Source organism: Chinchilla lanigera, unplaced genomic scaffold, assembly GCF_000276665.1.
Source record: "Chinchilla lanigera isolate Chin_1 unplaced genomic scaffold, ChiLan1.0 scaffold00100, whole genome shotgun sequence".
Classification (NCBI taxonomy): domain Eukaryota; kingdom Metazoa; phylum Chordata; class Mammalia; order Rodentia; family Chinchillidae; genus Chinchilla; species Chinchilla lanigera.
This window is the reverse complement of record NW_004955501.1, coordinates 637688-650827: the sequence shown is the minus strand read 5'-3', so window position 1 is coordinate 650827 and position 13140 is coordinate 637688. Positions and strand designations below refer to the sequence as shown.

General features: G+C 42.8%; 1 protein-coding gene across 7 annotated transcripts in view; it reads left to right on the top strand.

Annotated features, from left to right (window-relative positions):
• Mras (muscle RAS oncogene homolog) overlaps nt 1-13140 on the top strand; it is a 55102-nt gene that overhangs the window by 19577 nt on the left and 22385 nt on the right. For all 7 annotated transcript variants that reach the window (XM_005406735.2, XM_005406734.2, XM_005406738.2 and 4 more), the window contains exon 2: nt 4636-4846. In XM_005406735.2, the coding sequence (XP_005406792.1) occupies nt 4654-4846 (193 nt within the window). In that variant the 5' untranslated portion in view covers nt 4636-4653. The remainder of the gene's footprint in view (nt 1-4635; nt 4847-13140) is intronic.

Genomic DNA, 13140 nt, shown 5'->3' with positions numbered 1-13140 from the left:
AAGGAGGGGCCCTCAGCCAGCTGTTTCTGCCAGCAGCCTTGGCAGGCAGAGGGCATTATTTTTTCAAGTCCCCAGGTGACTGTGCTGTGGGTGGTCTGAGCTCCGACTGGGAGGTTAAGTTTATGTCCTTTTTTATATTTATTAGTGTGCTATCTTGTTTTCTTTCAAGAAGAAAATCAGCAGGAAGGACTTTACTTCTTAATACCTTCCCACCCACTTGGTAATTTTTATTCATGTGGCCACCAGCAATTTTCAAATAAAACTTTAAAAACCACCTCTTTTACCAGCAAACATGCTTTAGCTCTGGTGCAGCTCTATTCCCTCCGTTAGGCGAGGACAGCGAGGGTTAACGAGGTCCATCAAGGAGCTGACCCCACACTCTGCTGACCTGAGAGGGAGCTGGACCCCCATTTCCATCACCCTCTGATACCCCCAGGCCCTCTGCACCCCCATCCTGCTGTGGATTCCACTATGGCAAAGCGCAGTGAATTAAAGCCGCAGCTCTGTCTGTGGCTTTCTGTCTCTGTAGGGAGATGTGGGAACCATATTCTGGGGCTGCAGAGCTTAAATGAGAGAGAGCAAACATTTTCAGGTGGCTCGAATATTTTATTCTATGGGGAACACAAAAATATTATTAAACTTTCCAGTGTATACATGTATCATAGCTGCCCCTCAGTATCCAAGGGGGATCCCAGGGCTTCCTGTGGATACCCAAACCTGCAGTTGCTCAAGCTCCTTATATAAAATGAAATAATATTTACATATACTATTTTAAAATCATCACCCCCATATTTTAAAATCGTCTCTACATCACATATATACCTGATACAATGTGCTGTGTAGTCATATTATATGGGTTAGAGAATACTGATTAGAAAAAATTGTACAAACACAAGTTTAAATCATATTTTCAACCCACAGTTGGCCACATCTGTGAATGTAGAACTTGCAGATCAGGAGGGTGACTGTACATGTCTATTTTAGGAAATTGACAGATCAAAAGAAGTAAAGTGCTCTGCATACTAACTCAGAGACAACTACCTTCCAGGCCCCTTCATGCCTGGATGTACCCTTAGATATGGGGATACTCCCAGAGGTACGATCACATGTATTTGCTGTTTTATAGTCTCATGTATTTTCATCTATAATAGAAAATTTTTGTAGGCTAGTGAATATCATCCTTTTTAATTGGCTGCATAGTATTCAAATTATGTAGGTAATTCCCACCATTTATTTCCACCACCCAGTATTTTTATTTTGTGCACTTATTATTGCCTTAGAATGGATTCTCACATGTATAGAGCTGTGAGAGAGGCTGTGTCCATTTTCAGTTTTTACATAATTATGCAAATGTGTTCTCCGCCTGGCCTAGAAAGATTCATGCTCTCGCTGCAGTGCATACAAGTGTGGACTTCCCCACTGTGGGGAAGTCCTAAATGTCAACATCAGACCTCAGTGACAGAAGGGTTCCACAGCAATCTTGGCCTGTAGCCCCATGCAGATCAGCATGGCCACATAACCCATGTTGGTGCCTAACCCTCTGCTGTAGCCAGAGTTTACAAGGGAAAAGATTTAATACAGGACACACAGTTTATAGGATTATTTTATAATATTCACCCACAAAGTCAAATGCAGAAGAGTGCACATGATCTGTCCACACACTAGAGACCCAAAGATTCCAGCTGAGGGCCTGGATCCCATAACAATATCCTGCATCAACCCAACTGGAGACCTAGAGCCCATGACAATGTCTCATGCAAGTCTGTATCAAGGATCTACACTGGGAAGGCCCAAAGGTCAGTGGTGCAAGCTAGAAAGTCTGTGCCAGCTTGATGAAGATCTGTACCAGCAGCCTTAGGGATCTGCACTGGAGCCAGAAAGCGATGCTGAAAGTAAGGCCCAAAGCTCGCCAAAGAGAACCGCAGCCATCCTCAGCGACAGTGTGGACTGGAGCTCCTCCACTGATGATAACAGCTGAGTTCATATCAGGAAAACCAGCAAGACAAGCTTCTCCAGGAGAATCCACACCCTCTTCCCCTCCAGTTCTCTTTTTATGCTGTTGGCAACAGCCCTCAGGCGGGCCTTCCACACCCAGCACCACGCTGATTCAGTTCATTTGGATGTTACAAGTTGACCATTAGTTAATTCACCACACTCTCTTTCTGTCAAAACTTAGACTGGAAGACTCTTCTAGAGCTGAAGATAAATATCACCCAAGCCAGCCCTTGCATCTGATAGAAAAGGAAACTCTGGCTTGGAGAGGTCAGTGGCTTGTCCAAGTAGGGGTGACATACAGGACCCCCAGGCCTTTGTCCTTCAGGCCACTCTTCCTCCTTTCCCTCTGTGAGACTACATGCCCCTACCACACATGCCATGCCTGTCCCCTTTCCGGCATGCAAGGGATGTTTCTTCTGAAGAGAGGTAAGATCAAGCATTTGTTTCTTCTGTCCAGGATCAATTTTTCTGCTATCTCAGATGCCCTGACAGCAGGAGATGACACCATCTCCCCCACAGGGTGCATGGTGAGCATCACAGATCCTTGGAACAACCCTTAATTCTTCAGGTGACGCGCCCCACCGCCAGTGTGTGACATCTGTTGCTGTCAGCTCCTCCTCCCAGAGACTGTTGGCTTCTGTCATTGTGACAGGTGCTGCTTTCCCTCCTGCTTTTCTAAGTGTTCCTCCCGTGACCCCTGCCTGCCTGTCTTCCTTGTCACTTTGTGACATTATTTCCAATGGCAATTCTTCACTTCTCGGCTCTCGCCTTATCACAGTCAGCCCTTCTCTGTTAAGGCCCAGTTGTTCATTACAACCTGGTCCCATGTTGCCAGCTGCCTCCTAGTTCCCTTAGCTCCAAGTTTCTCGGCTGCGGCAAGAGTGTTTAGTAGCACCCCTCATGAGGTACCAGTGGAACCCACTCTGTTTTGACAATCAAAACTATCCCAGACTTTGCAGCTATCGTTGGGGGGCAGAATCACCCTGGTGGACCACTGCCTTAACCAGGTTCAGCATCGTGAAAATGAAGTTTCCACCTGCTCCTCCGTTCTCCCCAACTAAAACAGGGCTGCTCAGACACCCTGAGATTCCAGCGTGACTTTGTGCATGATAAAGGGCAAGTAGACGGAGGGGAAGGAGCCAGGAGGAGAGTTGGAGGAGCCTCTGATCCCTGGGCTCAGGTGTGGGAAACTCTCATGGCCCCATTGACCTCTGCGTGTAGACCTCATTTCCTTTTCAGCAAAGCATTCCAGTTGAGAAGAGTTGATAGGTCTTTTGCAAAAGGGAAGGACTAAGAGACAAGAGGGATGGGGAGGGAGAGGAGGGGAAAGGGATGAATAAAGAATGAAGGTGTGTTGTGCATATTCCAACCCCTTGCAATGACTGAATTGTTATGTACTGCAAATAGGTATTAATAGAGATTTTTTAAAAAAAAAAACATTAAAACCAAAAAGAACAACATAAAGGATGGATAATAGGAAACTGGGAGAGGGATCATTTGCAAATGGGAACAGGAAAAGGATCTAGGGAGGGATGGAGGGAGAGGCTGTCATTGCTGAGACAAAATACCCAATGCCCAAAACTAAGAAAGTAAAGGTTTATTTAGCTCACAGTTTGTGGAGGTTTCAGTCCATAATCAGCTGGCTCCGAGGCAGGGTGGCAGGGCACAGGGGCAGCAGTCTAAGGCAGGTGAAGACAGCAAAAGCAACAAGAGCAAAAGGGGGTAAAGCAAGCCTCTTTGCCTCTCTTATATTATATGCAGGCCGTCCACCCGGGAAGGGGCGGTCCTTTACACCCACCCTGTCTCCGTGCCTTCCGCTTCCACAAGCTCAGGATATTAACATAGTAAGGACCCTGGCTCCCTGCTGAATTAAACTTTTAAACTTCTCAAGTTGACACAATGTAGCAACTGTTACAATGCGTTACTTGCATGTACCAGCTCCTTATGATAAGTATAATCATTATGAACTGCCGACAGGTACTGTACTATTAAAATTTTTTTATAAAGGAGAGAAAGCTGTTGTGAAAGGTGAACTTTTGTGGCATCCCTGCTCTGATCAGAGTCTTCATGATTACCTGTGTAGTTCTAGGGCAGAGTTTAGTTTATGTATATAGTTCTAGGTAGAGAACTTCTTTGACATGGCTTTTGGCTGCTTTTTTCTTTTCTTTTCTTCTTTTGAGACAAGGTTTTGCTGTGCAGTTCAGGCTGGCCTTGAATTCACTTTGCAGCCCAGGCGGGCCTTGAACTCGCAGTGATCCTTCTACCTCAGCCTCCCGAGTGCTGGGATATCAGGTGTGCACCACCACACCAGCCTGGCTGTTCTTGTTGAAGACCTGTGGTACCATATGGTACCAAGACCTGTGGTCTTGTTGAAGACCATGTTCCCAAGACCAGGCCTGGCACACACTTGGAGTTCAGTAGATGAGGGTGGAATACATCATTTGAAGAGTGATTGTCTCTGGGTGGGTGATACCTTTAACTTTTTTTTTTTTTTCTTATTTATTTTCCAACTTTTTTACCTTGGGAGTACTTGTTACTTTATAAGAAGGGAGGAAACTCCATGAACATTTTCCCCTGATTCAGAAAGTGAACAAGCCCTGGAACAACCCTGGCCTCATTCCACATGTCTTGCCTCCCTAGGTCTGAGCTCCCAGAACCATGGCCACCAGCGCTGTCCCCAGTGATAACCTCCCCACCTACAAGCTGGTGGTGGTGGGGGACGGGGGCGTGGGAAAGAGTGCTCTCACCATCCAGTTTTTCCAGAAGATCTTTGTGCCTGACTACGACCCCACCATTGAAGACTCCTACCTGAAACATACAGAGATTGACAATCAGTGGGCCATCTTGGATGGTGAGACCTGAGGGCAGTCCTGGGGAGGGGGCGGGGCCCGGAGGAGGGGGCGGGGCCCGGAGGAGGGGCGGGGAAATGTGGTGGGCATCAGAGGGGCAATATGAATTTGGTTTTTTTTTTTAAAGAATAAAAGAAGGATAACATAATAATAGGGGGGACTTAGCAAATTACAGACAAAATGGTAGGAAATTATCAATGGTTATCGTTTTACATATTATTATCTACAAAATAGTTTCTCAGGAAAACAAATAGACAAATAATAGTGAGTTAGAGACAAAAGAGGTAGGAGATTATCAAGAGTTGTTGTGCTATACTTTGGTATCTTCAAAGTGGCTTCTAAAGAAAATAAATAGAGGTATACATGAGTGACCTATTGAAAAATCATTAACTATTCTCAATGGTTGTTGTAGGAAACACATAATAATAAACATACATTATGAAATAGGATAGGAACATTACAAACTTAACACAGTTATGGATAGATTAGTAGGAGAATATCAATGGCTGCTGTAATACGTGGTGGTATCTTCAAAGTGGTTTCTCAGGAAGACAGAGATATGCAAGAAGGATCTAATAAGTAGTTATAGCCTAAGGGTTGTCAAAAATAGCATATTATCTCCTCACCAGTGACTCCTTTCACTGAGGTATGATGGCTGGAAGGAAGGCCAGGATTGAAAAGAAGGACCGAGAAACTTGCACCTGTGACTAGCAGTAGGCTGTTTTCTTGTTCCTCCATAGTCATGATTACCCAGGACTCCTCGATGGAGATGACGGTCTGGCCAGAGGGAGAAGGCAGACCATGCCCCAAGCCCTCTCATTCCTGTTGGACTAACTGGTAGCATGGGTCTGAGCTCTGGGGCCTCCACCTCAGAGGGCAGACCGATCTCCAGTGGTCTCCTTTGCATCCAGGGCATGTCCCATGGGGCCTCTTAGGGCAGTTCCTCTTGAGGTAGCCTGGCTTTTAACAGTGGTAGCAGATGAATGCAGTTGTTGAGTTCTTCTTGGAGCCCCGGGAATCAGACCTGGGATCTGTTTCGCTTAGTGGTGCAGCAAAAGCAGCTGCTTTTTCTCAGTCTCTTTGTTTTCTCTCCTTGGCCTCCTCCTCATCATGGCTATAGAATACTGAGGAGGCAATTCTTACTAACATCTCAAGTGAGCTATCTGGGGTGAAAGCCATTCTTTGTAGCTTTTTCTCTCCAGCTTCCCATTGCTTTGGGACCCCACAACCAGTTAGTGTCCTCTCCCCAACAGTCAGCACAGGCAGCAGGAATCCTGCTGCAGACTTCTCCAGAGCTTCACCACAGCCTGTCCTGTCAGGGGAAGAATGGCTTCCAGTGAGTCTCTGCAATATGAATTTGTAATCGGGAAAGCCTTCACAGAGGGCTTGAAAAGCTTTGTGAAAATCAAAATGTACATTCAGCAAAGAGACAAGGCTGGACTCGCGCTAACTCCGCAGTGTCCTGTTTGTTATTGCTTGCCTGACCAGAGGCTCTGATTAGCAGTGACAGATGTCTCTAGCTAATAGGAAAGAGGAAAACAAATTGTTATTAATAAAGGCCGCTTATTTGGTAATTGTCCTTTTGAGGGGTGGATCTTGCCTCTGCCATAATGTTTCTAGTTTGGTTTAAATTTGTATTTGTCAAAGTATAGTAACCAGGGAACTTATTAGACATGAAAATTTTCAGGCCCTTACTGATTCAGAAATTCTGATGAAGGGGTCCAACAATTTGTTCAACATACCCAGGCAATATGAAGTGAAAAATCACCACTCTGTTTTTTTTTTTTAACTGATTATTATTTTGTATCACCCAAGTCTTTCTCTTAAACAAAGACCCATTAATCATAGAACGTCGGGTGGGGAAGGGCGCTTTGAATACTGCTGAGATACAAATTTTTACAGATATGTGCTTTACAATTTTTTTTTTTTTCCAGTCTGTGGCTTGTTTTTCTTTCAAAGGCCAGAACTTTTAATTCTGACAAAGTCCAGTTTATCAGTTTGTTCTTTTACGGATTGTCCTTTTGGGGTTGCATCTGAGAAATCTTTGCCTATCCCAAAGTCACAGGTTTCTTTTTTTCCTGTTTCTCCTAAAAGTTTAATGGTTTTACATTTAGGTTTATGATCTATCCTGAGTTAATTTTTTAAGAATATGGCATAAAAATAGAACAAAGTTCATTTTTCTATGAATGGTCATGGAGTGATTCCTGAGAACTATTCGTGAGAACTGTTTGTCGAAAAGACTGTCTTATCCCTGCTGAGAAGCTTTTGTGCTTCTAGTGAAAATCTACTGTCTGTATAATCTGTGTCTTTAATCCATTCATCCTAACACCAGTACTGTCTTGGTTATATTTCTCTCATTGCTGAGACAAAATACCCCAACACCCAAAGTTAAGGAAGAAAGGTTTTTTTAGCTCACAGTTTGTAGAGGTTTCAGCCCATAATCTGTTGGCTCCAGGGCAAGGTGGCATGGCTGAGGGGCAGCTATTCACTGTGGCAGAAGATACCAAGAACAACCAGAACAGAAGGGGGAACAAGCCTCTTTTCCTCCCTCATATTGTATGCAGGCTACCCACCTTCCCCTCCGGGGGTGTAGTGCTCACAGCCCCCATTCCCAGCACTAGAGAATGAACTAGTTACAAACTCTAGATTCAGTCCCCTCTGAAATCCCACCCCCATGACCTCAGGAGGCTTTGGGGGGACATCCAGACACAAACCATAAGAAGTACCACACTACCCTGATAACTGCTGCCCTTTAAGTCTTGAAATCAGATAATGGTAAACCTCTAGCTTTGTTCCCTTTCAAAATTGTTTAAACTAGTCTGGATCCTGAGTATTTCCCTATGAATTTTAGAACCAGTTAAAATTTTGGATTAACTGTGTAGAACCTTTTAACCCATGAATGGAAGACTGTATCTCTTTCCATTTACTTATCTTTTAAAATTTCTTTCTTTCTTTTTTTTTTTTTTTTTTTTTTTGCCTCTCTAGTATAAGAACCTGAAAGAGTAAATGAAATCTGAAAGGCACAATAGATATTGTGAAAGGTTTTAAAAAATTTCTCTCATCAATATTTTGTAGCTTTGAGGGTTTTTTTTTACATATTTTACCTGATTTATAATATCTGTATTGATTATATTATAAATTATTTTTGTAGTTTAATTTTAGTTTTTCCTTGTTTGCTGCTAGTGTATATAAGTAATCACTTTTACATATTAATCTTATGGCTGTATGTTGCTATAATGGCTTCTTTTAGGTTCCACTGGATTTTTCTGCCCAGGTAGTTGTGTTCTGTGGTAAAGGAGTTTTACTACTTCTTTTTCTAATCTGGAGGTCTTTTATTTCTTTTTCTTGCCTTACTTCAGGCCTCTAGTATACTGCTGAACAGAAGTCCTGAGACTGGACACCCTTGTCTTGCTCTTAAGGGGGAAGCACTGAGTGTGATATTAACTAGATTCATTACAGAAGTCCTTTATCAAGTTGAGTAAGTTGCTTTCTATTGCTAGTTTACAGAGAGCTTTTAATCAGAAATGCCTTTGGGTTTTGTCAGATGCCTTATCTGTGTGAAAAATCATGTTGTTTTTCCTCTTTGGTTAATAAATACATTGATTTCTTTTCCTATTCCCTTCCCCCACCTTTCCTTTTTTAGGGGGGCAAGGAGAGTGAACCCAGAATCTTGCACATGCTAAATAAATTTTACCACTGAGCTATATTGGTATATTTTCTTTTTATTCTTTTCTTTTCCTCCTCTTTTTTTTTTGGTACTGGGAATCGAACTCAGGACCTCATGCATGCCAGGCAGCTGCTGTGCCCCTGAGCCATATCCCAAGTCCCTACATCTCTGTTCTTGAGGGATAATTGGTCTGTATTTTTCTTAACATGTCTTTGCTTGATTTTGGTATCACAGTAATCCTGGCCCAATAGAATAAGTTGGGAATTTCCCCCTTTTCTTCAAATTTCTAGAAAAACTTGAGTAAAATTGGTATTGTTTCTTCTCTAAATGTTTAGTAGGATTCACCAATGAGACCATCTGGGCCCAGAATTTTCTTTGTAGGAAAGTTTTCTTTTTAAGAATTTAAATTTTATTATCACTTGTTTGTAATACATGATGGTTACATTCATCCTGGTGCATTGGTGGAGGTTAATTCTAAGTTATCATCTTAGGTCTTTTTTGTCTCCTCCTCTGCCCTCTCTCCATCTTGTGATCATCTTCTCTTCTGCAAAAGATCTCTCTAGGGCTGGGGATTTAGCTCAGCGGCAAAGCGCCTGCCTGGCAAGCGCAAGGTCGTGAGTTCGGTTCCTGGTACTGGAGAAAAACAACAAAACAAAACAAAACAAAAAAGATCTCCCTGTTTCCTCTTGTGGGAATGTTTTGAACTACAAATTAAATTCCTTTAATAGATATGGGACAGCTATGGTAATCTCTTTATTCTTTAATGAACTTTGATAGTGTGTGACTTTCAAAAATTTGTTCATCAAAGTTATATGTATTGGCATAAAGCTGTTTATAAAATTCTTTCATCTTTAAATATCTGTAGAATCTGTAGTAATGTCACTTCTTTCATTCCTGATTATTGGCAATTTGTATCTTCTTTTCTTTTCCTGATCAGACTAGTTGGAGATTTATAATTATTACTGATTTTCTCTAAGAACCAGATTTTGCATCCATTGGTTTTTTTCATTTGGTGGCATTGATTTTTCACTTTTCATTATTTCCTTTGGTTTGTTTGCTTTGGTTTAATTTTCTCTTTTTTGCTCTAATTTCTTAAAGTACAAGCTGATATCATTTATTTGAGACATTTTTTGTTTTCTGTGGTTCTTATTTAGTGCTGTAAATTCCCTGTGCTCCTGTAGTTGCACCTTACAAACTTTAATATGTTGTATTCTGATTTTCATCTGTTTCAAATTCTTTCTAATTTCTCTTTGGATTTCATCTTTGAACCATAGGTTATTTAGAAGTATATTGTTTCATTTCTAAGTATTTTGAAATTTTCCAACAATCTCTTTGTTCTTGATTTCTAAGTCCAGTGTGTCAGAGAAGTTACTTTACACTATTTGCAGTTTTTAAAAAATGATTGAGGCTTCTTTTACCCAGAATATGGTCAATCTTGGTAAATGCTCTGTGTGTATGAAAAGAACTTGTATTCTTTGGTGTTGGTGGTGCAGTGCTCTTTGAATGTCAATTAGATCAAATTGGCTGACATTTTCTGAATCTTCTACATGTGTATTGGTTTTCTGAATATTTGTTCTTTCAGCCATTGAGAGAGAGCATTGTTGAATTCAGAGAATAAATGTGGATTTCCCTGTTTATCCTTTTGGTTCTGTCAGTTTTTGCCTCATGCATTGTGACACTCTGTTATTAAGTGCATAAGTGTTTAGGACTGATATAGCTGCTGGTGAATTGGCCCTTCAGTTATTTTAAAATGACTTTCATTACCCTTGAGTTTCGCCTCCCTTCACTGCACCCTGGAAATCCTCAAGGCCAGGATGCGTAGATGCCCTCACTGATTTTGTATCCTATCTCAAGGATCCCTTTTGTGCTCTGATATCTGGTGTGTTGAAAACAACTGTGTCATGTGTTTTTTGGTTTTTCCAGGTGAGATGCTAAGTCTGGTTCCTATTATTCCATCTTGACCAGAAACAGAACCAAATCACACTCCAAAGAAATACAACTTTGTGAACATACTAAAAAATACTGGGTTATGCACTTTCAAGGGGTGAATATTGGCAGGCGTGCTGGTGCACACCTGTAATCCCAGCACTCAGGAGGCTGAGGCAGGAGGATCGGTGCGAGTTCGAGACCAGCCTGGGCTACAAAGTGCGCTCAAGGTCAGCCTGAACTGCATAGTGAGACCCTGTCTCATAAAGGCAAAAAAAAAAAAGTGGGGGATGAATATTATGGTACAGGAATTATATTTCAATTAAGAAAGCACTACCCTTTGTAGGACATCTGTAGCCTGGGATGTCGATCAGTTCCACCAGTAACCAACATGTTCCCACTTTGCAGACTTGGATGTAGTGTTTTCTCTCTGCTAGAACATTCTTCCTGCACAAATATTTACTTCGTTTAGGTCTCAGCACAGAGGTCACTTTATCTGCAAGGTCATCCCTGACCAAACCATCTATACTAGTGTCCAACTACCTTTGTCTTTTCTTTGCCTGCTCTACTGTTTTTCTTTATTCAATTTCTGTATTTTTTTTTTTACTGTTGAACATATTTGTTTGAGTGTCCGTCCCTCCCCATTAAAATATAAATTTATGAGAGCACAGGATTAATTTCATTTGCTGCAATCTCCCTAGTATCTAGAATACTGCTTGGCTCATAGGAGAGCCTCAGTAAACATTTGTGGGATCAATAAATCCAGAACAATGTGTGCGTAGTCACAGGTTTGGTGTGCTAGCTATGTTATTTTCTTTTTCTAACTCACATTAAAATAAACATATTAAATATATACATATAAAGCTATTAAAATTAACATACACTTTCATACTTTCTAAAATAATTGCATACATCAGCCACTGGAATCTATACCACTCTCTGGGATACACTGAGTTAAACAAATGTAAACAAGTCTTTTTACTACAGGATCTATAAAAATCTTTAATATATAGCTGTACTGAAGCATTAGCCTCAGCTTTTCCAAAGGGGCATTTCTGTGGTCCTGGAAATCAGTGGTACCACTACCCTGCATTCCTAACCACCTTTTTTAAATTTTAGACAGGATCTTGGTAAGTTGCCCAGCTGGGACTCGAACTTGCAGTCTTCCTGCCTCACCCTCCCAAAGTGCTGAGATTGCAGGCATTTGCCACCACACCTAGCTTCAAAGGGACCATTTTCTGCACACCATTCTGGGCTATGTCCACAGAAAACATTCTGGAAGATATTGCATAATGCATGTAAGAGAGTAATGCCATGCTTAGTACTGACTGTAGCTCAATATTACTTCCTTTGCAGCCATAAAATTTCTTTAATTTTTTTCTAAGTAAGTTTAGACAATACAGAAGTTTCTGGGGGAAAAAGTCTTTTTTCAAGGGTGATTTTTAGATTTTGTGATAACATTTACCGCAGTACCAGCAGAAAGGGGAAAACGCAGCCGCGGCGTTACTGTAGAAGCACAGATTTTCACTGCTTCTAATACCACAGTGCAAGTCAGCCCTGATTACAGCACTGCCCACCCAGGGTGGCCTCAGGAGCACACAGTAAGTGCCAAGGCCAGCTTGCTTCTCTACTCAGTAAGGTCTTTGGTTAAGAAAAGCAAGACTAGGGAGGGGAGAAAAGAAAAGAAAGAAAGATTTAAACTTTTCAGCTAAATACTAATTAGTATGGCTTTTTAAAAAGTGCTCCATATTTGGGGAGCTTTAATCCACAGCCTGTTGTACTGAGGCTTGAGTGTGACCCTCAACCTTCCCAAGGCCAGCATTTTTAGGGTGTTTTGCCGCCCTGGGGTGTCAGGAACTTCCCTTGGGCATCTGGAACCCTGACATCACTTTCCTGGAGGTCACCCATCTGAGCAAGTGTCAGGCCTGGAGCTGCCTTCAGCTGCCCCACACTCCACCGAGCTGCAGGTGCTGTGGACTCTGGGTTCTCTTCTTCCAGCCCAGAAAGAGCAAAAACATGGTGGCATGTCGATGGTCACCGTGGTGATGGGAAGGGTAATTACCACAGCAGAGACGCTCTGATTGGGCAGTTGCTGTACGGAAGGCCTGTGTACCGCACGTTGTACTCACTCCTCTTATCCTTAGAAGCACTGATGTGGAGCTTGTTACCTCCGTGTTGTGGATGAAGATAATAAAGCCAGGTGCCCCTGGGAATGGGAGTCAGAAGCCCTGGGAGAAGAGCGCGAGGCCGGATTGTCAGGACCGATACACCCGCTGTTACCCCTTCTGATTGTGCTCCTTGCCCTTGTGTTCATGCACTGCGTCCCGTGGCCTTGTGTGACACAGGTGTGGGCTTGCTCAGGGAGCCCTCTGTATCTTTCCTCAGAAAGTGTTCAGGCTTCCCTGCTTCTTACAAATCTGTTTCTTGTTTTCTTTCGACGGGCCCCAGGAACCTAAGAGACAGGAGGCAGTAGCCATGACCTCCTGTGTCTGGGGGACCCCAAAGCTTTGGAGCAAGCCTGCCCTGAGTCCTTCTCACAAGGGTTAGGGACCCTTGTCTCACCCTCCAGGGTCTAGTGCCCAACTCTGGGGTTCTCTCTTCCTCACCAACCGGTCCCTGCCTCTCTGCTGTGGGGCTTGCTTCAGCCCTATTCCCTGACCCCTGGCCCTCTCCGCTGGCCTCTGACTGGGACCCCGCCCCACC